Source organism: Anopheles bellator, chromosome 2 (assembly GCF_943735745.2).
Source record: "Anopheles bellator chromosome 2, idAnoBellAS_SP24_06.2, whole genome shotgun sequence".
In the NCBI taxonomy this organism is placed as follows: domain Eukaryota; kingdom Metazoa; phylum Arthropoda; class Insecta; order Diptera; family Culicidae; genus Anopheles; species Anopheles bellator.
In genome coordinates this window covers 49,983,154-50,008,172 of record NC_071286.1, presented here as the reverse complement: position 1 = coordinate 50,008,172, position 25,019 = coordinate 49,983,154, and the positions used below count along the sequence as shown (strand labels likewise).

The window sequence follows — 25,019 nt, the reverse complement described above, 5'->3', positions numbered from 1 at the left end:
GATGCTTTGTATGACTTTCACTAGTACAACTCTAATGCTTCGATATACACTAGTATTTCGATATTCGATGCTTCACTAGTACAACTCTAATGCTTCTTACAATGAGTTTCTTATGGTGTTTTGTTTGTTTTCCTAGCAGGTTAAAATCAAAATCTCCGAAACGGGATGTTGCAGGAAATGGAAACTTAATTTAGCCATCGTACGTTTTTGCGTTTATTGCTAGAAATTTTATTCCTTAATTGACGGCTCGAACATGCAACAAATCCCGAGCCAGATTTCAGGGATGCTGATTCGACATTTAATTTGCATCTCTTATGCGTGCTATTGACGGTGGCCAGTGCTCACTGCAACGGTCACTAATAATTGGTAATTGGACTAATTGATTAGAGGTGTACTTCGTACACGTTGCTAGTCGTGCCGTCGTCGTCGTCAATCAACGCTAACATTTTCCTGTGCGTTCTTCAAACTCGTCGGATTCCGTCGCTGTTCAAGCCGACAAACAGTCAAACGGCCCATCTATACTGAACATAGGAGTTTAGCCAATGCAATTAGTCCGAGCCACAAACTATTTCCTGTACATTGATTGTGACGAATTTCAATTTAATCACTTTTAGGTGCGAAGTGAAAGGCTTCGGAATTCATCAAACCGTAACCTAATACAGCTGTTTGGGCACGCAGCGAAGGAAGCACCAGCATGCTAGCCAGATAAATCGGTCCTGCCATTTTCGCTTGTGTTTGAACGCCGGGATTTGGCGGTTCCAACGTCTTAGCACCATACCTGTTAGCTCTGAAAGTTGTTCATCACTTTCCGATCGACGCTAAATGGTACGTCGGTCGTGGGTTTTCCAAATAACCGGCCACGAGATTTACTCGTTAGCTGTTCCATTCATCGTTGTCCTTCCCGTTGGAATTTAACAAGCACCCCGTGGTGCTGGTGAAAATAAATTAAGTGGCGTAATTAATTAGTTCTTACCGCAAGCTGTCAACAAATCTTGTTCCGGTGGGCCGACATCAGCACGCTCTCAACTACGCGAGCTGATTTCAGCATTTAAAGTAAGGAATCATTACAGTACCAGAAAAGATGTTTATCCTAATGGCCTAATGGCAGAGTAAGGGAAGTTACGAAGAGTTTAGTGTTCTACTTCTTTCTCGCCAAGCATCTCACATAGCAGAAGCATTGGTATGCAAAATGCTAATGCCATAGCAGCTTCTTCGGACTCAGAATTGACGGACACACTGACTATTCGCGCCGTCAACAGGTTGATGGCTTCCTTCCGCATGTACTTGCGGCCCTCTTCGGTAGCATTGGTCTAAATATGTGCTCACACGTCACCACCGCAGGTTAAGTATTGTGTCCGAAGAGAGGTGCGCTACGATCTGCAAAGTACGGATTGGTCCATATAAAACAATCGCTCCGACATCGTCACAAAATGCGCAGTGAATGGAAGCAGAATCGCATCTCCTCGCCTGGAATTGCAGAATCGCATCTCCTAGGTGGCTGAACGTACCAGAAGAGAACAGATTTTTTTACTGGCACAAACGTCAGCTGCATATCACACATCGTATAATCAATTCAGCACAGTCGCGGGTGTGTTAGATGAATTATAATGTGCTTTGGACGTCCCGTGTCTTGGCAGTGCCTGTTCTTTCGACGAAATGATAGCATAGACAGATCAACGCAATGTAGGTTATATGCAAATAGTGTTGAAATTGTTCCGAAGTGGCTGCCATTAGTAGGCCAACGGCTGCCTAGGAGTAGGCATTCCGCTTATGTCTTAATTGTTGTTAGAGGCGTCGAATGGTAATTCGTTGAAATGATTGCATCATGAAACTAGCTCCAGTTAAACATTAGGTATTTAGTTTTCATCCCGACCAAATCCCACTCCTCAAAACGATTTAAGAATTCAAACTATTCAAATGAAAACTTTGGATGGAGCCTGCCCGAATGACCAAAACAAAACAGAACTTTAAAGGAATAAAGTTCTATGGTTTTATGTAACGCAATGAAAAATAGAACATTAGAGCCCCGGTAAGCCAATATCTTGTGTTCAATGTCGATATGAACACAAGATCCTAATTTTGTTTGATTTTTCTAGGTTCAGCACATCCCCACGGTTGTGCTAATTTCAATTGTTCACATTTGTATTGATTCGACTAAGCTTATCAGTGTAAAACACGGTGTAAAACACGGGACGGAAGACGGGAGAATCAAACACGTTAAAAAAAGACAGAAGGGACAGAAACAGAAGACATCTGATTCGGTTAACTTCCGACGATGAAGTGTCAATTTAATCACGCTTGACAGATGGCATATTTGACGAGCTTATGCTGCGTACACACTTCGAGATTAGGCTGTGTACACACTGTGCTGCGCTACAGCGGGTCTACAATATAGTAGTTTTGATGAACTCCACCATGCCCGATGGATATATAAAAGTTGGATGACCTGGATCGACCAGACGTGGAAAGGAAGAGCGTCACCCATGGAATTGGAAGGAAAAGCTTGTTTAATCAACCTCTAATTTCAAAGAGATATAAGCCCACAGTCAGATCAGACAATTTAATTTCAATTTTTCAATCAGATTCATCAGATAATCAGATAATTTGATAATGTGCAATTTCTTTTCCAAATTGTCAAACGTCAAATATCAACTAGATTTTCACGTCATGGCATTATGCCCACCCATGCTGTGCCGTCGAAACTACTAATATTCTACTCGCCTATTCACATTATAATGAATACTGACTGACTCTGCCATGCCGATAGTAGAGAGAATTTTCTCAAATCGTCACCATAGTATGGGTCAAACAACTTACCGATAGTTGAGCGCGTTCCGTATGTTATACTCCCGAAAAGATCCGTTGCGCATTGACCGTTCCAACTCGAAGCGGTCCAACTGCGATACACGCTTTCGCACACTGCCACATTCTCTCGGACGGCCGTGCATGCCGCTTTTCTTATGAATATTAGCATTTCCATTTAATTTCAACGGACTACTACGTTCTGCACCACCGGTTCCGTGACCACCACCGATATTTAAATCATCTTCTCCACCACGGCTGACCCCATCACTTTGATTATGTTCTATATCAACGCTATTATCACCAACGGCACTCACAATCTCACCCACACTCCCACCATCATTAGCACTGTGATTTTCTACACTGTGACCGCGCATTTCACTCGCATCCGCACCTCCATCAACACCGTTCCGGGTTCCGGAAATCGTGGGGTTTGAAAATTTGTAGCTCTCGGCCACTTCCGGCTGCCGAATGCTGCCAGGTAATTTCTGTGTTGAATCCGAAGCCACCGCCTCAGTCGTGACTTCCCAAGACTGAGTTAAGTTCGTATCGGTGTCGTTGGTGAGCAGCGTGATTTCCATCGAGTTGGAGAAACCATCCGCTTCGACCGTTTCCGGTGGCAAGGCTACTCGTTCCTCGTCCAGCGGAGGCTCTATAGACCAGGTGACCATCGGAAGTGATTGACGACGGTAGCGGGCGCCACTTTCGTGGTTTCCCGGCTCCTCATATTCGTCGTTATCGTCGTCGATCGTTAACCGCCGCAAATAGCGCACGATCAGGTGCTCCAGGGTAGCTCGCAGCGAACTGCGTTTGTCCTTGAAGGAACGAGCGGCCATCATCGTTACATGCTTTTCCCCGGTCGTGGTTGCTTCTACAGTTTCCCGGGTTGTTGACGGTACTGCCAGGCTAGACGCAGCAGCAGCAGCTTCCATTTCCCTTTTATGATTCCGCCGCATCGTGGCCAAGAAACGTCGGCCGGCCTCCGTTTCCTCTAGTATTAGCTTGTCCACTTTTTGTGCGGCCATTGGATGTGGCATGCTGTGGCGAGAAAATGTAAAAAAAGAAAGTATTTGTCAAACCCTGCTGAAATGCTCCCAATCCCTGAATCGTTTGTTCAAGTAAGATGAAGTAATCAGAAATTCGGATAAAATAAGCGGAGCAGAGAATGTTATATGGAGAAAAAATCCAAAAACGTTAAGCTGTATATAAATGATCACCACGTTTTATAATTAAAAGTAGCATCATTAGAACGGTACCGATAATTTTAGAACGATACATATGGGTATATAATGACGCAAATTTTGTGTTGTTATAATATTGATCGGATTATTGTTATATAACATGATCGGTTATCGGATAATAAAAACTTCATTAATTAAAGATCTTCGGTTGGTGTGATTACTTAGTTGCTTAATTACATGAAGACAGTGAAACTGGAGATTACAATATGGTGTTATATACGACCTTCAGACCTGTTACTATAAAAGAAATGCAGTTCTTCTGATAACGGATTACAGGTCTATCTGAAAATTACCCGGTTACAACCAAGACTTTGTTCAATCTTAGACATAATAGAAGAGTAAGTACAATAAGAACGTCTCACAATAGTGATCGCCCAGCAACACAGTCAAGAACTACCAAGATAGGTGACAGTGTTCCTTCATCTATTTCCAGGACAGCTCAAACAGGTAAAGGTCTTCAACATGTGCCAATTCAAAACAAAATGGGCCGATAGACACTGGACTTCGGCGTGAAACAAGATCTGCAGAGAATCTGGAGACAGACTTATTAGACTTATCAAAGGTAACATTATAAAGTATAATGTTGCGCGTGTGTAAGATAACTAATGATAAATAATGAAGAGAGCAGAGCAGTTTCATTGTTGTGCCAAGATTTAATATTACCTGTTTTCGTCCATGTAGATACAATTTTCGGTGCGACATCGTGGAGTGAACTTTGCTTCAAGGATCGCTATTTTCGATTCGAGGTTACCGCATGTCATTCTTATTTCCGTTTCATAGCAGCCCCATTCTTCAATGACCTCTGTAATATACAAATATACAAATATACAAATATATACAAATATAATCAATCATTAACTTTACTCTCCGTGGCGAAGAATCTACGTTCCTTGGGTTCAGTTCGTACAGATACGAGTGTATATGAGAAAAGCGAATAACGTCACAATGCTGCTTCGACTTCAGCCTAAGGATTGCTTAACAACTTTAAGTGTTTCACACAACCAGTAACAAAAGTAGAACATCGCGAAAAAATTATCAAGCTTAAGTTAGTGAATGGTTAAAACCGTTTGCCTTTCGTGCTGTCTATGACAACGGTTTGGAGTAAACTAAGAAAAATGAAGTAATTTCGCGTGTCGCTTGCGAATTAATCGAGTCGCGTGCTCATGTTGTGTGTCGAACGCATCTAAGCATTCCGTGCATTTCCAACACAACATAAACTCTTATCCTTATTGTCTTATTATCTTATCCTTATTGTGGTACGATGCGTAAAAATGTTATTCACTTAAAATTGGTAGTGCTGACGAACAGAAACTGGTTGACATTTTTCAGCGAAAAATATTATGCAATCGAACTTTTACGTTTTCTATGTCGTGTATAGTCTTGTTGCATCCTTTAATAAAAAAAACGTTTCAAAGGTACATGAAAACATGATCGTGTTAAATAGATGAATTCAAGTTAGTTATTCGATTAGATAATTAATTAGTGTTGAATGTTTCAAATTACATGAAATGAACTTTTCTTAACAGCACAGCCCTTTCCAATGTTCATTTATGATATCAGGATTCTGCCGTCCTACCCAGCCTTGCTGGATTTTTCTCCAGTTGCTTACCTATTGGAGCAATCATCATTTCTTCGATAGTTCCATTCGCAGACATCTTCCAGCATCCCAGAACAATCGATAGAATCAGCCAAATCATTATGCGGTAGCCAACGCTACCAACGACGCGTCGGACAAAAACTGCATATCTGACGGCCATGGTTTTCTATCTGCACTACACTTTTTTTGCTTTTAGTTGATCATCAACAACCAGTGTGTTGTTACAGGACGATAGTACATAGCACTGAAGTGTTGCATTAGATTAAAGTCATGTTTTGCTAACTAAACTTCACAACATTTCATTTTTCGCATCAATCATCGCCAAGGCTAAACGGCAAATGGCGTTGGTGTTTTCTTGAATGCCACACACCGGCTGGATCCATTGGTTGCTCTCTTTTGCTCCACACAAACTGGCCAACGCCAATTTGCCTTTCTAATGGCACTAGGGTTTCTAATTTCCACTGATACTGCAAAAGTCCTGAAATCACCATCGTTCACAGGAAATAAGGCTGCTCAAACAACCACGCATCACTATTGCGACAGAAGCGATTGGAAATGACATGCCGTCGAACCGGATGCTGTTAGCCGTCGTGCTCCATTATTCGTTTTCTTCTTATCGTCGTCCGTTTGGTAGCATATCCGTGATCTCTCCTTATCAGCAGGATATACCTATTGCAGCATACGGTCAATAGAATTTTTTCACCACTTCAATCCACGTTGCTAGATTGAACGAAATAGCGGCACAGCATCCGCATCACAAAAGCTATGCACGAACACATTCAGCTTTCGCTTTCACCGAAAACTCCTCTGCTGCAGAGCAATAGATGATGTTACACGGCAACGGTGCCAACCCTTAATTGAAATACGGCACTACTGCAAATACGTCCGTTCTCGTTCACGAGAAAAAATGGAGTGACGAGAAAACCCAAAGAACATGTTGCAGGCTTGCATGGACGCAGACGAGCGAGCGAGAAAGCACTATAATTACTGCGCTAAACTGAACAGTTTTTCTCGCATTCAAACACATTTCTGCGAGGAAAATGTTGGGAGCTGATGAACTAAAAACGTATATGTTGCAAAAATTGTGTGTATACGGTGACAATGATGCAAAACGGGTAAGAGACGGTAGTTTTTATATCGGAATCTTCTCATTCCGGTCGTATTTTCGAAGAACGTCCAAAAGCAATAAAGATGAGAATTCATTGAACGTTGTGGGAAAATAACATGAGAAAAGAGTACCGGAAAATCAACGAGAGTTGCAGAGAGAGTTGGAGAGAACCATTGAGAGCCAGAGAGGAAGAGAAAAAAGAGAACAATAGAGATAGAGTGAAAGAGACCCACCCACAAACGGCAGGATATAACAGCAATTCACAATTCTCTCAGCAAAAGAGAGAAGAGTAAAGAGTGTGGCAAAGAGTAAAGAGTGTGGCAAAAGGACGCAAGTGTTTGGGCTGGTGTTTGAGCACGATTTGAGAAAAGCAGAACGGGAGAGGCTAACAAGGACGAAAATAATACATGCGTACGGTTACCAAACATCTTAACAGGCGTTTGTTTTCGAAAGTAATTCATGCTTTTCCTCATTTCAAACTTGAGGTAGATGTAAAAATATATTCCAAAAACAAATCAACGCACACCAAAGGTTGGGAGCAGAGTTTGCTAGTAGTATTATTTAATTTGTCAATGGCCATATATTGGTTGATGTTCTTTCCCGAGGTTCATACACAACTTTTTTAACGTCTAAATATTAGATCCGGTAACGCATAAAGTGTGTGCATAGTACAAACTTTGAAAGTACACAGCTTGTATAGAACATTACGATGCTTTTCCTTCATTCTCTCAATCCTCACCACTTTTGTTTTGCAGCGTTTGAAATTTGAATGCTCCCGTATCCAATGAAGGAAACGGAAGCATTCAAAGAGCATCACTATGGTTCTATGTGTCTCCTTCAAAGCGAAAAAAATATATTTTAAATAGTTACAAACATAAAACAAACAAACATACTTGAATTCATTTTACCGACTCTTTTTGATACGTGGTTATAAAAATTTTCAATAGAGCAGAGCAAATCACCGAATTCTACAGTATACAAGAAATGTTCGAAATTCAGAAACTCCATGCAATAATGATCATTGGATCCAATGATCAATGCAATATGGCCACCAAGCCCTCGAATTCTTTGAAGAAAAATTGAAGTGGGCAAAATTTTCTTCGGTTGAGCAGGAAATCAGAGTATGGAGGCGAAAAACCAATCACGAGGGCGCGTAATTGAACCCTCAGCAAAACCGATTAGGAAAAATTGTGAACGTCGGACGGTTACGCGACATGGTGATAACTATCGTACAAAAGTTATGTTCTTCTCGGATGCACACAACGTTCAGGAGTGCAGCGAACAAGATTTATACCAACTGAAGCTTATTGTAATTGGAAAAAGATAGACATCAATAGGTACAATTGAAAGGAACTTATGCATAAGAACAAGACAAAACAAAATATTAGAAAGGTTTCTTTAAGGAAAGGGGGTTCGTTGTTGGCCCCGCACCACGGTCGAACTCATGGCCAGAGAATCGAACTCATGGCCAGCTGCGTGACAACGACAATGGTTGCCGATTGCTCTAACGGCAGGCGGCAATTTCTTTGACTTGAACTCTAAAATTCGATTTCCTCAGCGTTTTACTAATATGAGAATGAGTTGTCTCCAAAAATATGTTCGCAATGCCTCTGGTATACGGAACATATCTTCGGTTGTCTTTTTGTGTCCGTTGATCCGTTCTATATGGTAACTAAAAAGAATTTTATTTATCACAAAGTAGATTTACACTACTTATTTAGTAATTATTATTATTACACATATAGCTCTATCGACTGTTTTGTGAATATTTTCCGTTGCAGAAGCACCTCCACTGAGAAAACCCTGAATAAAATAACAACCCTATAAACTCCTTGGTTCGTGTAAGCGACAAAAATCAGTTCCTGACATGGCGTTACCACGACATTGACTACCGCGCAGTGTTTGAGCAGTGCACTGCGCTCGTTGCCATCCATATTGATGTTCCATTGTGGTATCGGTCATTTCTGCGACACTCCGTTGAGTCCAATCGTTATCACCAGATCGTGGCACACTTCTTCGCATTGAATCGTGAGAAATTGTAGAGCTGACTGATCGCTCTCGCATTCTGCGGTAAGCATCTTTGAAGCTTGTTTGTTCGGCACTTGAGTCGACGTGTTCAAAGCTTTCCTCACCTATTTCTTTTTCGCAATGCTCATTACTGCTCACCATGTTAACTGGAAACGGTTGCTCAGCAACGACACTAGCTCTCAGCTTCGTCGCTTCTGTCGTCTTTTCGAGTCGCATGGCCCACGGGAATCCTCCATGTGGGTAATATTTTACAATTAGGCAACACAACACATCTATGATGGTTACACAAACCAGGGCGAACGACAGTCGCAGAATGTCAGGCTGGAAGAGTTCGAGCATTCCGCCCAACAGATTGCTTGGTACGGCCGTGATGAACACAAGCCTCAGCAATTTGCTCGCCCCGACGAAGGCAAGGCCTATCATACCTATTAAAAGGTAGCTCAAGTGCAGTAAAATGATATTCAAGTGTTGCAGTGAGTTCTCGCTGCCACCAAACTTTTCCACTAACCATGTCACCTGTCTGTTAAAATTCTGGTGCAGCCTTTCGAACGAATTCAGCAGATCGGATACCGTGGTATTGATACGTTGTAGTTGCTCTATCGTATATTGGTAATACTTCTCTGCTTCGCGGTGATGTTCCTCAATGTGTTGACCCATTTCTTCGATCGTGCCGTCTATTGCGACAATTTTTTCCTGCAAATGCTTTAAATCTGCCAACAGCGAATCGTGGTTCACTTTCGTGTGTTTCGATTGCTCCTCTAGGTGTTTCATGTTGCCATCAATATGATTGTGCAGATCGGTTAACATTATCGCCACATTTTGCTGGCCTAACTGTATCAAACTTTTGCCGTGCTCCAAATTACGAAAATTGGACTCCAGTTTCGCTCGATTGATCTCCGACAACCGCATAATGTTATCCTGTTGTCTTATAATTCGCTCATTGTTACCAATCATCATTTGCACTGCTTCGCGGCTGTTACTTTGAAGCTGTTCTTGACTTATACTCATTTCGCCCATCAGTCGCACTTGATCTTGAGCCGTGGCCATTAACTTGTTCACTGTCAGCTCAGTTAATCCCCGGAATTGCTCGTGTCGCACGCTGGCACATATAGCTTTCGCACGGTTCGTTATCAAATGATAGGCATTCCACATGTCTGGATCCATCTGTTCAGTGCACTGCCGAAGTTCCATCTCGTCGCTGCACAGAAACAATGGACGACCTTCCGAGTCTGACTGGCAGTTAAGTAGCATCACCGCAAGTTTACCCATTTGCTCGGCATTTAGCTCATGGCACGTCTTCTTTAACTTAAATACGACACGATGGTGACACAAATCGAGCTTTGACAAGGTCATGCCAATCCATCTCGAAGCTTCGCGTATAAAGTCTTCTTCGCCGTCAGTCAATTCATATGGCACGGAAGGAAAAGTATCGATAGCTGCTGATCGATCATCTAAACATAACAAGAATAAAAACATAGTTTTCAAAGTGTGTTGTTGGATGTTGCTGTTGGATGTTACCAGTGTCCTCCGATGGCCAAATATATTCTAAAATTGACGCCGCTGCTGGGAGACATAATAAGTGAACGGTGAAAAGCAAAATGAAGATGCACCTACAAAGATTATTTAAAAATATTAGATTGCTGCATATAACATCAACTTCAAACAAATTACCCTCCACTAAGAACTTTCATTATGCTAATATTTCCAAAATATTCGGAAACAAACGTGTTGATTGGCTCCAAATAAGGTAAAACCAAACACGCCGGTTCTTGGTGTCCTTATGCAACTTAAAAGCAACACAACACAAATTTATTTTTGTCTCGTATGTTAGTACATTGTACAGTCCATTTCATTGTATATGCAACGTTCTATCTGAAAAACTCTAAAAACCATTTCACATTTCACAATAATGATCGATTCTCGAATCTTGTAGGTAAAAACTCAAAATATAAACATTGACCCCTGATAACATTTGACGTATCCGCTGAATTGGATTCAGCACGCGTGCATAATCATAGAAAATAGAAAATAACATCGAACATAGAAAATTGGGTGACACTTCAAGCGAAAAATGTTCAATTCAATGTTTTGTATTCAATATTCAATATCTTATTCACATTCACACATTAAAATTTAGCCATTTTATCGTCTGTTGTTTCCATTTTTCCTATTATCGTTTCGTGGTGAGTTTTCAACATTTCGAAACAATTTTTCCATTTTCTTCTTATGAAACATCATGTTTATTTACTAGGTCTGCGTACAACAACAAAATTTAAGCTAAGTAATTCTTGTGATCGTCGTCAAAATCTTTCGCTCCTCAATGTTCTTCTGTTTCTATCTTGTGCTTCTGTTATTATTACATGAGATGCCATTATATTATTACGGGATGATGTGTTGTTTGTTAGATGGTTTTATTTTGTTGGTTTAATGGTTTATATGGGTATTTTGTAGTAGAGGTTAGTTTCGTTTAGGTTTACAACTTTTTATACACACGAATTTATATTCAACACGAATAAAAAAGACAACAAAATAGGCAATAAAAATTTCTTTTACATGAACGAAGGTATACAAACTGTTGGAATTTTACGTTGTCCTTTGAAATTTGATGTACTATGAGGTGGTTTTTAACAAGTGTTTCTATCCGCCCGGTACTCTAAATGTGTTCATTTTAATAAGCTAAAGAAAATCACATACATTAATTACGTTCAATTTAAATTATATGTAAGCATTAAAAAGCGGATATCAGGCGCTGATCAGGCTTAAAAATGCGTAGTCGAAAGTATTCAGCATAAAATGTGATAAGTTTGTTCTGACGAGGATGATTTAAACTCTTGCTTGTACAGTGAATAAACGCGTTTTATTGGTGACTCATGCATTCAGGTAGCCTGTGTTAAATGCTCCAAATAGTTACTAAAAGATCCAATCAATGAAATGGTACACTCAGCGTACATGCTTTCACAAACCGAATGTTGGTTCTGCGGACTAACGCTCGACAAAATTCTTTCTGCTTGCCGGTACCGTGCATGGCTGGCGTCGTCTGCCACCTCATCGTTGCTGGTTGAAGGTGTGAACATGATGTGCAACAATTCTCCTATTAGTCCACTCGTGTGGGAAAAAGCCGCTTCAGAAGATTCGCAAATAGCTCGCAATACACAGCTGTGACCATCGTAGCCTTTTCTGTGGATGTAATAACAATGGCAAAGTTAGAATGTCATTTCTACTTACGCTTGGACTATTTTGCTGACTGACTGTTCGAATATTTGTTCCAAGGCCCGATAAAATATCCATCGAGATTCTGCGAGTGGCGATTGCGGCAGGGAGTCACTTCCGGAAATTATGAGTCGTCCATCTTCCTGCCAATTGTTGCCAGCTGGTAACACTAGTGGGACGGACCACGTATCTCTTCGTTGAACCGTTTCGAATTCGTGGCGATCCAGAAAAGGAGGTATCAAATGGGACGAGTTCCACGGTAAATAGTAAACGCATTTTATCACATATCCAACAGTTATTGACTCCTGCTGGAGGTCCACCGGAATGCCAAATCCACCGATCAGCTGCAAGCGTTGCGGATTAGCACGGGGGAAAATCAAAAAACGTTTCTGACGTGACAGTGGATCTTCGGCGGTAGCTGCAAACAGCAGCAGCCAGTACAAACAAGCCAATACGTTTATTCTAAGATCTGGTGAAAACACGGACATTGCTTCGTGTTTTCAATCTGCAATCTCAACTGGTACTAACTGGTAGAGCATCGTTACTTTGCATTCTTTGGGGATAACTATAGATCATTAGCATTATGGGCGTGAAACGGGACCGATGAATAGCGGGAAAAGTAACAGTTAAGTGCTAAATGTTGTGCTTGCAATGCACTCCACAAGAACCATTTCGCATTATGCATTTCGTGCATACCGGTTTATTGCCATCAATTTGTTTGGCGATTTTTTTTAATGTTTTAAAACATAAATAAATACATGCCACTGTTTTGGAAGTGTATATTTTATTTGCTTATTAAATGATATAATAACTTGATTGTTTTTAGCTATCTCTCATAGAGTTAACAAACGTTTGTTGCGAGCAATCAATTATGCCGTTGATAACAAAACCTTGACAAACTGAGTTATAAACTCTACGATATTGTAAACATTTAAAGACAAAGTAGTACTAAAACTGCTGGACAGGCTGTGTAAAACGCATCTTCGTTAATGTTAATCCTACAGTTTTGCTTTTAAAAGCGCTATCACTTCATCTAGGATGACATCTGATTTGGTACGTAGTGCAGCTGCCGTTATGTTGCTTCTAATAACTACGGAGGAACCGAATCGCATATTCCTGGAAACTTGTGTTTGTTCAGATGCAACATATTTGAGATGTAAATTGTGTAGAATTGAAATGTTGACCTGGAAATACCGTGTCGTTCAGCACGCGATCTGTCCTGTAATTTGACCGATTTGACCGACGGATGCTGTTGTTTTGGAAGAATGTAATACTATAAAAATTCTATACGTCTGGTGGGAAGTAGGAAAATTGTGGCAATCGTGTCACTGGCATCTAAACGCTTTTCAAGATCTTTGTCCAGTTCATGTTCAACTGTCTTTTAATATAGCTGGCAGTACAAGGTACATAATTTCGAGGCAATTCTGTTATATTTACTGCGTTCGATTACTATTTGTACCATGGGGGATAGAATCGCTTTCTCTTATTCCTCAGAAAGTTCTGTCATAGTACCTACGTGCGTAGTAATAGTACTACGTGTCATAGTAGTATTGCGTGCGTCGTACTTCAAACAAGCTTCGTTAACGTGCCGGTTGAAGATGTCAGGAAAATCGGCGTACAAATGATGGCTTGCATTATCTATTATCTATAAAGTATCGATCGGATTCAGAGTGATATGAGTAAACAAACTACAAGCTAATCACTATATTTTCTTACCTTCACTTCAACGAAACTTCCAGTGCGTTTGGATTTTGTTATTTCTCCGGCTTCAAAGTCGATCCATGATTCTGAGCCATAAATGAACGTCATGGGTATGCTCGGGTCAATTTGATCGATACGCTGCAGCATCGGGTTTATGGGCCAACCAAAATTTTTTTGGATTGCACAGAAACCACTTTCTCCGCTACGTTTAATGTAGTTAGTTCGAAACATATACTTGTCAATATTCAATTACAAATTACGAAGATACAATTATCCAACCACTTACGATGGTTTCTGCGCATTTACCAGATGCAGATAGTCAGCTACCACCCGTTCGTCGGGAACGATCGATTCAAAACGAGATGTGATGTCAGTCCGCCTTCGGCTCAAAATCCAGGCGGCCGTTGGACCGGCAAGACGAACCACCGTTAACGGATAGAAATTCATTTTTCGTGCCGTTCTGTACAATACTCGTATCCAATATTTGCGCTTTATTCTTGGCGGTGTTTCCATGAAGCCCCATGGATCGGCTAGTATTAGACCGGCAACACTGTGTGTTTGGAAAAACAAAAGAAACCAGGAAATTACACAAATTTGAAAAGTATTGCGACCATTCTGAGATGCAACGTTACCGTTGCGGATGCGATAGAGCATAGCTGCAGGCAAGATAGCCGCCCATTGAGTGGCCAAGGATGTACATTTGCTTGATACCAACAGCAATACGCCAGGCTTCGATCGATTCCACAAATTGCCGTTCAGCGGCCGCCGTGTCAGGATCGTACTTCGGATGGGAGCTTCGCCCAAAGCCCAGTATATCAATAGCATACATTGGTCGGTGATCAGCAATGGCATCTAAGTTTAGCACCCACAGCCCAACGCCTGCGCCTAGCCCGTGTAACAACAGCACAGGAATGTTCGCCGAATCTCGGTTTAGGGCAACTGTGCGTATCTTATCATTCATGCCAACACAATGACCTACCTCTACAAAGATACTTTCGAAGGGTTTCCGCAGAGCTGAAAAATAACGTGAGTCAGGTTAGATAAGCAAAAGAGCGCTCCAATTTGTTGCAATCTGTCTATTCCAAAAGACACTTCATCTTCCATCATCGTCTTCCACCTCACCATCCGCCAGCATCCCACGATTAGCCACAACGAAAGGCATATTTGCCGAACTTATTACCGCAGCATACGCTTGTTAACGGTTGCTACGTCCCTGTTCACAAACCTGACAACAATGTTTCCTCCACCTCCTCGAGTTTAGCGCTAGAATATCGTGTCCATTTATGCAGCAGCCTGTGAAATTAAGACAGTGACGAAAAATGTTGTAGCATTTTAAAGGCTCAAGGGCACATTCACTCTATGTTTTAAACTTACCTCTGTTCAGAACATTTCTCTTCGCATGGTTCTATTTTCTTTAAGGATGTGCTTTTCGTTCGCGTCATGATCCGCTTTTTACAATGTTTTACCGACTGTACAATTAGCTCCGTTTCGATTAACAATGCCCAAATGTTACCCAATCCAACGGATTAAGTATTGCTTTGTTTTCTAATAACACTTTCCTCTATCACTTTCGTGCTCCCACCAACACCACTGATGCCAATGAATCCAATTGTGCGGAATTGGTGTATGTCGGCTAACTGCTGTTCTGCATATTCGCGGAGTTTAATGATGAGTCGTGGAGGAAGGGGCGATAGAGTATCAAGTATGTAATAACCGGCACGGTGTTGATACGTTATCGGTTCTGCCCAATGCTACCGCCACCGCCGATCCTATGCTCGTACTCGAAGCTTCTTCGCAACAACGGATAACCTTGGACCAGGAATGATTTGTAGCAGCGAAATAAACACAGCTGATTGGCCGAACTAGTGACACTTCGATAGCATAACGCTTTGTAACGCTCGTTACGTGTGTTCAGTCCGTTTGCTGTCAAAGTGACAACAATAACAACAGTAACAGAAGATATTTTCTCACTCATTCTGAAAACAAAAGATCTAATTTTCAACAAACACTTTTCAATTTAATAAATGTTGCGTCTCTTCAGAAGCTGAGGTAACAGCTCCAACTTCCATAAGCATGATCCGCGGAACTTGGATCGTGCTGAAACGGAATAGTGATTGATAGCGATTTTAGAATTCCAGCCAGCATGAAATGCTAAAATATTGTCCGTTGCTCTCGCTTGTAGGAGATGGACATTCTGATAGAACCGGACTGTTTCAAAGTGTGCCGGATTTGTATGGAGAACTGCGAGGAAGATTTTGTTTGCATCTACGACGAGTTTGAGGACATTGTATTGAGTGAGATAATAGCGGATTTCACGAGTATCGACATACACAAGCAGGATGCGCTGCCGGGGAATGCGTGCCGTAACTGCGCGGAATATATGGTTATCGCATACTACATCATACACAAATGTCGTGAGTCCGATGCTGCATTGCGTTCCATCTTTCGGCACGAATTGAACTTACGCAACAAGGAACGACACGTCGAACCAGCAGAGACAAGAAGATTTGCTACCGAAGATCGGATTACGATGGATTCATCGGATTATGAATTTCTGCTGGCGGATGCTTATGACGATATGATGACGCTTGAAGGTGATCCCACATTGCTGCTTGGAGAGCACAATTTCACAACTTTGACCGTTGGGACCGATTCAACGGTTGAGCAGCCACTTTCCTCGCAAGTCGTAGAACAGCGAAATGTATCACCTTCACAGCAGCATGAAGAGAAGCCTAGGGCTTCGCTAAATGCGGCATGCGAGCAACTACAGGCGAGCAGAGCAATGAAAACGGTGGCCACTGCTCGCATCTTTAATGAGATCAGCGAAGAACATTCGATGTCACCGATTCTGCCAACAAAATGCTGCGGATGTCGGAAATTGTTTCAGAATGAGCAATGTCTGCGAGAGCATTGTGAAAATGTACACCTTCCTCCAGAGTGGCGCAACGGGACCAGTTCTGACGATGCATCGGGTTTACGGTGCACAGTTTGCTACCGCGAATTTAGTAACCTTCAGCTACTGAGGAATCACCAACGTATGACCAATCGGAAGTTCGTTTGTCCACGGTGTGGAAAAAGGTTTATGACGCAGACAAATCTCGACACGCACAGTAAGTGCCACAAGGACCGGGAAACGCACAAATGTTGCGGATGTCGGATGGAATTTGAAACAAAGCTCGACCTGATGCGGCACTCTCAACAAGTACACCAGCAGCAACGTACGGAAGCAGTCGACAAACCATTTGAATGTGAAATATGCTTCCGACGCTATCCGACACGCAAGTCACTCGCGACTCATCAACGAATGACTCGTCAGTTTCAGTGTCGAAGCTGTGGAGCTGTTTTCATGAAACAATTGTTTCTGTCGCTGCATCTCGAGCGAACTCATCGACAAGAGGTTGAACAACAACAAAAACATCAATGCTGCGGGGGATGCCGTGGCGAGTTTGCAGATCTAGATGCCCTAAGGGAACACTCAAATCAAATTCATGGAAAAGAGGAAGATCAACAAGAATTACAAGGAAATAACATAGAAACAACTCGGCCTTTCCAATGCCCGACCTGTCGTAAACGATTTTCGAGCGCCATATACCTGCTGCAACATCGACAAAAGGTATTTCGCAAGCGATATCCATGTTCGGTATGCGGTCGAACGTTCGGTCGGGCAAACGATCTTTCCAACCATAGCACAACTCACTCGAACGAGATGCCGTTCGAATGTAGTATATGCGGGCGGAGGTTTAAAAACAAAACTTACCTCAAAAATCATCACAAGCTGCATGCCAGCGACGCCAAAGAACATGTCTGTCGCCAGTGTGGTAAGGGCTTCCGTACAAAAGATCTATTGAAGACGCACTTGATAAGCCACTCGGAGGAGCGTAAGCACGGGTGCACAATATGTGGGGCTACCTTCAAGCGTCTGCAATGTCTCAAGATACACAAACGAGTACATACGCGCGAAAAGAAATACGAGTGCACGGTGTGTCGGAAGCGTTACGTCCAAGCCTCAGACTTGAAGCGTCACATGCTAATACACAATCCGGGTGACGAGAGTAAACCTTTTCAATGCTCAACCTGCTTACGACGCTATCCACGAAAAGATTATCTAAAGGTTCATATACGTCGTCAGCATCCGGAAGAACGGACAGACCACGATCAAGTACAAATGCTTCGCGATGAGATGGATCTGTGCCTCACTGTTGCTAATGTTTCGGAACCAGTAAACGGCAACGTTAGTTACGATCCAGTTCTCGATATTGTGTCTTCATGATAAAATCATCAACTTAAATAATATTCAGTAACGCGAGAATATGTGTTTAAAATAGCACATATTCTATACAAGATATCAATCAAATTATACCTATCCAATTTGATAAAAATTGCCCGCACGGCCTTAAAACCATGTCAAACGCTCGTCCTTAGATCCTCCGTTTGAGCTGCACTGATTGTAATCGGTTGCTATGCGATATGGACCCTTACAATGGTTCCAATTTTGAGAGCTTAAAAGTTGAAGTTGGTCTTTACTACGGCTCTGTTCGTTCTAATAATACATCACTCTTTTCTTAAGCGAAAAAAATTGATGAGCGAACAATCGAACATAGCGGTTAATTGTAACAATCGCAAAGGTTAAAAGTAAAAGATGGTTAGTTCGAATAACTTTTTGAAGAAAACATAAACATTTATAAATTATGTTATAACACCTATTCAAAGGAAAGGAAATTTACAAAGGAAAATCATCAATCAAAGGAAATTTACCAGCAATTTAGCTTATTGCTCTTTGTCAATTGTTGAGAACGCGACGAAATCCGACCTAGAATAGATTATTTCGAAGATCGACCAATCGAGGAAGTTCTACGAATTCCAAACAAGAACCGCGTGGGTCCAGCCTGCGTCTTATAATACATCACAGGCAAGAAACCGGCAGGTCGTAGCTCCCCCTGTCCGTCCCAAGCCAAAAGAGTAAATTAAAACATGGTTTAAGACGGAAACTAAGATCGGAACAGTTCAGTGTACGCGAATAACGGAACAACAACATTAATATTCCCATTTCATAGGCGTCCGTTGTTACTGGGGAACCTTAATGTACAAGGGTCATCCATTTCGTAGTTTCAAAAATGGTCTGCGAACCATGCTGTTCAGAAATAAAGCTTTTGTCATTCACTTTTTATTGTCGATTTAGACGCCATATCGGAGAAAAGCTCAACTCGCCATAACTGCAGTTAAGAAGTCTTATGGACTGATGGATGAGATGTGATATGATATGCATGCTTTTTGTAGGTTTTATTGAACTCTTTTGGTAGATTGATATGGGTTTGGTATTTGGAGATTGATTAGAGTTTGGAGATGTTTACTATACGTTTATCAAGTCGTGTTGGTATTGATTTCACCCACCCATCATTTAATACGACAAACACGGTCTTTAATATCCTTGATTACTTGATCACCGTTACTTCGTTTCGTTGAATATTTTTGCAACATATTTGGTTCGTCTACCATTTCAACTCACATTTATGGCCATTGGTTAGATTAGGATATTTTATAGTTATGCTATCTCAACAAGATGAGAAATCAAAATGTTTTGTGGATTCTTCACCACGCGTTTCTTACCCTCAATACTGCAGTTTGAATATTACAACACATAAAAAATAAAGGTATTATCACCACAAAAATAGCTAAATCTACTCTAGTTGCTTTATTAGCGAGCAAAACGAACGAAAAGGAGGTGAAAAATTGAAACCTTCAAGTCTCAAACTTCAAATAAACTTTGTTTCGCAACGATCAAATACCCGCTATCACCAGCTATTTAAAGCTGTATCAGGGTACGGGATTGAATCATAATGTCAATCGACATAATTTTTTCTCTTACAAACTTAAATCAACATTCAACATCTTAAAAGAACGAGCGATCGATTCCAAAATCCGTTCAATTTTCAAATATAAGGCTGGATTAAAAGTAATCAACGTTTTCACGATAGATGCTTTTAATGATCGATATCTAGTGAAGTATCGATCGTACATTTTCAATTATAGGCTCGTTTTAAAGCTGATACTGATACACTGATGCTGATGCTAAAATTGAGCATGGTCAGGAATAACGGCCAGGAAGGAAGGTGGGACATGAAAGGAATCGTTTATTATGGGTTGCTTCCGTGTAGTCAAACACTGAATTCAGATCTCTACCGTCAACAACTGCACTGTTTGAAGCTAGGAATTGACCAGAAAGGAAGCCTTCTACAATACAGGCATTATGAAGGTATTTTTAAAAGGTGACAAATTTTCCAACAAAATTGTGCATATTTGACGCAAATCGAACAATTGAAAGTATTGTCGATGACTTTTACCCAGCCTTATATTATTCAAATATACAGGTAATGTGCTATGTTTTGCTACGTACTGTAGTTTGCTAGATTTCTGGTGTCTCGAGTGCAGACGGAAGTTTTTTTTTTAATTCAAAACTGGCGCTTTTATTTTTGTTTGTTTATAATATAAGATTGAAGGTTTTAAAGTTAATGGAACTGATACTTTCTAAGCAAGTAAATAGGACGATTACTATTCCGTTATCGACTGTAAACACTAAAAGCTACTTTACCAACATTTACAACATTATACTTATTTACACTTATGAACAATATTGTATTGTTTATACGTTTCGTTACGTTTTGTATTGTATATTGTTTTCTAATGCACATCTGCGATGCATAGGTAAACTCTGTAACTATAGGTAATTGAAATCTTTGTTTGAAAGTATAGTACTAAGTTCTTTTACACTGGAAAGAACAGAATTTTGCAATCATAGCATTGCTTAAAGCATAATGCTTTGCAATAAACTTACAAAGCTTCAAAATAGGTCTACAATAAATCAGATGCGTTATATCAATTCAAAGTTAATTCTAGATCATAAACGTCTGAAATCAATCAATGGGAGCCAATTTGGCAGCACTTCCTATTAGTCGTTTTTTTTTCTTGCGACGCGGAAAGCTAACAGAATCTGCGCCATTGTAATTTCGGCCTAAAGTGGACAATGAGTTGTGCGTGACGTGGTGTTCTTAAGCTGCAAAAGAGACTGCCGTACTTATCTTCTTTGAATCGAATAACGAAATAGTGAAAAGTGGAGTCCAATTTAACACATCGGCCCCAAATATCTTGTAACACGTAAAGTGCTGCGGTGTACTAATTAGCAATCGTTAAGATTCTACTTGTTGTACAAGTTGGAGGATATGGGAAACTACAAAGAGTCCAGCCGCTCTTTTGCCACGGGGAGTCGGGATACACCAGACATTTGTGATCAGTTTCTACAAAAGTTAGGTTACTATCGCAAGCACACTCCCCAGGATAGTGCAAATTTGTTCCGCGTTGTTTCCGAGCAGCACTACGGAATCCAGCTGTATCACCAACGGGTGCGGACTGATTGCATTGAATACATGCGTGAAAATCCTACGCATTTTCCGGAGGTAAGCTGAAAATCACCACGTGTTTCACCTAACCATCTAAGTAAATGTGCTGCAAGTAAAGCTGCTACCATTGTTTTTGGATTATAATAATAAGCAACCGTTATGGCGATGCTTCGTTTGGTGTGCATTGAGTTCACCTTTTGTTACTCATTCTTTGTTGCAGATTTCAAGCAAATTGACACTTTTAAAAGATATTAGCGACAGTATTAGTGCAATGAACCGAGACGGAATCCAACTACAAGCTCAAGGCAAATCTTTGTGAACACGTTATCACGATTCCTGCTGATTATTCTACAACATTAACTTAATACATTTTTCGGCATTGATGATGTAATCTACTAAAGAAAATTTTCGACATTAAGCTTTGACCAAACCTAACCTTCAATTTATATGACAAAAACCTATCATGGTGATACCAGATACGTGTTGGATCATATTGCTTGAATAACATATTGTTCTCTCATTTCTTAATTTGTTTCCAGATTTCAGGACCCGGGTTTCATCATTATTTAAACACTTTGGCATCTCCTTATACAGTAGGAACAAAGCTGGAGCTACGGGCGTTAGCTCTGTTGCACAGGTAGATTGAAATGGGGTTTGATCTGCTCGTTTGCTACGCACTAAAGACAATGTTTGAAATAATTCTGTTCATATATACATCCACAGAGCTAATGTACAAACGTTTGAACCGTTCGCCGGAGGAACTTGGTTTGTAAATAATCAAGACAACAACGAAGTTTGGCATGTTTTTATTGGGCGTGATAAATCATTCGATACCGTGTACACTCTCGAATACATGGAAAATCTTGCTTATTGTCAAGGTATTTCGTAAGTGTTTGCTGGTAGATATGAACATAACAAATTGAAAATTGGATTTCCCGCAGCATTGGTGTACGAAATACTGTACGTGAATGTGCTCAAATTACCAGACGTAGCGTACGCTGTCGAGCGAATGTTGTACGATCCACATGATCGTACGACGAAGTACTCGACAAATGAGAATGACGAAGATATTGCTGTCACTGTAGATGGTCGGTGTATCGCGCTCAGTTCCAAATCCGACGAGACGGAATGCGTACTGCATAACTTCCGCTTTTGTAATTTCCATAATAGCGAAAACTTCGGAAGCATTGCATTGTTTTTTAGATCTCATTGGAGGACTAACTCTAGCAGCAACCGAGGCCGTGGTAGCGTGCATCGCAACAAACATACCGTTCGAAAGCCAGATCCACTCCTTTACGATCGTGATATCTCCTGTGTACGACAGCTGCTATCAGCAGGTATTACGCCGTTTCCCTACAAAACGGCCAAATCACTTGACCCGCATATGTACCGTAACGGTGAATACGATACTTGGATGGAGGATGCTAAAATGAGTGGTTTAACCATCAACAAGGCATCAGTCTTTAAGGTAAACTAGTTTTATTTCTCTTTGCTTTTAGTGTAGCAACTAAGACTATGTGTATCGAGTTTTGGTTCTTCTATTTATATTACTTTTTGGGATTGTTGCAGATCGGCCGTAAGTGTTTCGCGAAAATTCGCGGTGTGTACAAGTTTTGCCGCATCGAGCGTATTATAGAAGAAAAACAACTACTGATGGTACGCCTGAATGCCCACTCCGTAGAGTGCGTTTCTTACAATGATGTAAAACACGTCAGCGTTATGAGATCTGGCGGTAAGTAGAGTGGCCAGAACTTCTGCACTACATCAATGGCATGAACAATGTTTCTTCGTAGATTATACTCAGCGAAGATGGGCATTGTGGAATGGTCAGACGGGTGCAGAAGAATCTACACCCGTTGATAACAACTTATCAACTGACGGGGAGAAAACTATCAACAATTTTGAAGCTCTCGACGTTCTACAACAACAACAGATATTACCGGAGGGGGGGCTTTTTACACACTACTATCCGTTCCAGTATCATCTGATCCCTCCATCTCCATCGCAATACGATCTGATGGCTTCTGTGCATGGTCCACCTGCCTTCAACATGGGCATGTTGCCAGAGTCAACATTGCCGCTATCAACGTCAGGAGAATCTTTCGTGGGGAATCCAAATCTTGTGCCCAACTATTGTTATGCAGGATTATCACCTTTTCACCCAATATCAGCGGTACTTCTGAACGCATTAATAAGTTAATAATGGTTCGTAATAATGTGTCTCTGTTTCCGTATACACAGATGCAACCACCGCAATTATCGCAATATTCAATGCATCAACATCACATGTCATCACAACAGCAGCCACCGCCATCACCTCAGCAACACACGCAACCGATTCAATTTTTAAATCATCAACAACCTTTTGATTGTAAACTACAGGAAGAAATTCCACATCAGCTTCTGCCTCCCCAATATTCACATCTTTTTCCTACACCCCCACAAAACTGTGTTGGACAAAGTTACTTTTTCGATATTATGTCCCCGTCGGATGCTGCTGTGCATCATTATCATCCTTCATTCCAGCACGTAGCAATCGCAGCTCAAACTACGCAGATCGTTCCATCACTATCACCAACACATCAATTCTTCCATGCGGTGGACAATGAAAGCTTTTCTTGTATGTTTATTGGAACTCAATTAGTATATTTTGAGTAATATTTTCTCTCCCTCTATTCACAGATGCTAGTGGTTTGAAAGCAATTGATCAAGACAACGCTCATAGATTGAATGCCGAAAATCATGCGAATATCAACCACATTAATTGACCTAGTTGTATATGCTAAGCTGATCATCATGGTAGACTTTTTCGCCTTTTTCGCTTCCTTTTTTAAACTTACTATGCATTTTTTCATGGTTAATATTGGCAATTGCATCAATCAAAGCTGCCATTCATGGGTTTTTGGGTAACTTTTATTAATTTTATTACATGGGACTATCTTCAAATTGCGGCTCTACTTTTGCTTACTTATTTTTACTTTCTTTATTTTACCATGTATCAAGCAACATAAACTTAGCAAGCAAATCTGTTTTGGACTTGCACTACGTAGTAAACATCAGGTTTATGGCTGGAACCAATTTTTTTTTAATTCCTAAGGCTGAAAATAATTTTCAGAAATTACATAACAAAGTGTATTACTTAAAATAAAATATATTCCGGATGGAAAATATCTCACGTCTGCTTTCTGAGGAGTAGCCGTAGCAGTTCAAAAGGATGTAAACTGTTAGTTGCAAGGAAAGTTTCTGAGGGAGCGGAGCGATGGGTTTTGTGCTCCATTCGCGTTGCCAATGGTTGACTTTGGTTGTGGTTGGTTGTGGAGAATGGTTGTGGAGAGTTTATGTACGTCGTCTGGCTATTAAATTTCCTTTGATCCCGGAGTATACGGGGATCGAACTAGTGGTAACTGTTGTATCAATTGTTTTGTGATAATTTCGCTCCGGTTTTGAACTGCAGTGTGATAGATTGGTTTGAGGAGTTCATTGAATTCATTGACCAAAGATAAGTTTTACTTTGGAGCGGAATCAGAGTGAAATTATTGAAATTCTGAAATCTAGATATGTCCCTGTCTGTTCAAATAATTCAACGCAGGCGGCGCCTGGTAGCATTACTCCGCCAGTGGGCGCTGGTGCTGCAAGAGGGATCGTCTCAATGGCGAAGCATTTTTTGAAAATCCCCTAGCGAAGCCATCCACATCTATTTCGTAGACTTTAAGCTAAAATTTACTTTAATAAGCGCATAGAGGAAGATATTGTCTACAAATAAATGTTGTAGGCATATGTTACACGTGGATGGATTGAAACGTCACTTTCGATTGTAAACAGACTGCTTTAGTTAGAACAAACTGTTCGCGCGTCTCATATTAGGTTCTCTATTACGAACGTCATCGACAGGAACTGCTTTTCTGTGCCGGTGTTTGGAGTAAAAAGGAGAATTTGGT

At 40.9% G+C, this 25,019-nt stretch overlaps 6 protein-coding genes across 7 annotated transcripts in view; 2 read left to right on the top strand and 4 right to left on the bottom strand.

The window, feature by feature from the left end:
• LOC131207658 (uncharacterized) overlaps positions 1-5,783 on the bottom strand; it is a 33,033-nt gene extending 27,250 nt beyond the window's left edge. Inside the window, exons 1-3 of the mRNA XM_058200281.1 lie at positions 5,653-5,783; positions 4,707-4,845; positions 2,818-3,840 (exon numbers count right to left, since the gene is read on the bottom strand). Coding sequence (XP_058056264.1) covers positions 2,818-3,840; positions 4,707-4,845; positions 5,653-5,698 — 1,208 coding nt within the window. The 5' untranslated portion in view covers positions 5,699-5,783. The remainder of the gene's footprint in view (positions 1-2,817; positions 3,841-4,706; positions 4,846-5,652) is intronic.
• A 2,707-nt stretch (positions 5,784-8,490) lies between these two features.
• LOC131210090 (protein brambleberry-like) lies at positions 8,491-10,662 on the bottom strand. The gene is made up of 3 exons (XM_058203286.1): positions 10,448-10,662; positions 10,295-10,386; positions 8,491-10,227 (listed from the first exon to the last, which is right to left on the bottom strand). Exons 1-3 carry the CDS (start codon positions 10,465-10,467, stop codon positions 8,570-8,572), a joined length of 1,770 nt encoding a protein of 589 aa, XP_058059269.1. The 5' UTR covers positions 10,468-10,662; the 3' UTR covers positions 8,491-8,569.
• Positions 10,663-11,652: 990 nt separating this feature from the next.
• Positions 11,653-12,474, bottom strand: LOC131207657 (uncharacterized). Its single transcript, XM_058200280.1, has 2 exons — positions 12,026-12,474; positions 11,653-11,953 (listed from the first exon to the last, which is right to left on the bottom strand). Exons 1-2 carry the CDS (start codon positions 12,472-12,474, stop codon positions 11,653-11,655), a joined length of 750 nt encoding a protein of 249 aa, XP_058056263.1.
• A 277-nt stretch (positions 12,475-12,751) lies between these two features.
• On the bottom strand, positions 12,752-15,490 carry LOC131209111 ((Lyso)-N-acylphosphatidylethanolamine lipase-like). Its single transcript, XM_058202099.1, has 6 exons — positions 15,062-15,490; positions 14,913-14,980; positions 14,320-14,701; positions 13,974-14,237; positions 13,703-13,889; positions 12,752-13,631 (listed from the first exon to the last, which is right to left on the bottom strand). The coding sequence occupies exons 1-6, from the start codon at positions 15,127-15,129 to the stop codon at positions 13,470-13,472; spliced, it is 1,131 nt and encodes a 376-aa protein (XP_058058082.1). The 5' UTR covers positions 15,130-15,490; the 3' UTR covers positions 12,752-13,469.
• Positions 15,491-15,643: 153 nt separating this feature from the next.
• LOC131209005 (zinc finger protein ZFP2-like) lies at positions 15,644-19,301 on the top strand. Its single transcript, XM_058201966.1, has 2 exons — positions 15,644-15,736; positions 15,870-19,301. Exon 2 carries the CDS (start codon positions 15,873-15,875, stop codon positions 17,955-17,957), a length of 2,085 nt encoding a protein of 694 aa, XP_058057949.1. The 5' UTR covers positions 15,644-15,736; positions 15,870-15,872; the 3' UTR covers positions 17,958-19,301.
• Positions 19,302-20,716: 1,415 nt separating this feature from the next.
• On the top strand, positions 20,717-24,172 carry LOC131209808 (protein ovarian tumor locus-like). Of its 2 annotated transcripts, XM_058202951.1 has the most exons (8): positions 20,717-21,138; positions 21,621-21,718; positions 21,805-21,959; positions 22,023-22,549; positions 22,651-22,813; positions 22,875-23,254; positions 23,323-23,701; positions 23,764-24,172. In XM_058202951.1, the coding sequence occupies exons 1-8, from the start codon at positions 20,905-20,907 to the stop codon at positions 23,847-23,849; spliced, it is 2,022 nt and encodes a 673-aa protein (XP_058058934.1). In that variant the 5' UTR covers positions 20,717-20,904; the 3' UTR covers positions 23,850-24,172. The 2 variants fall into 2 exon arrangements, with proteins under 2 accessions (XP_058058934.1, XP_058058935.1); XM_058202952.1 differs by lacking the exon at positions 23,323-23,701 and having other exon boundaries at positions 22,875-23,286; positions 23,764-23,819.
• Positions 24,173-25,019: the final 847 nt, after the last annotated feature.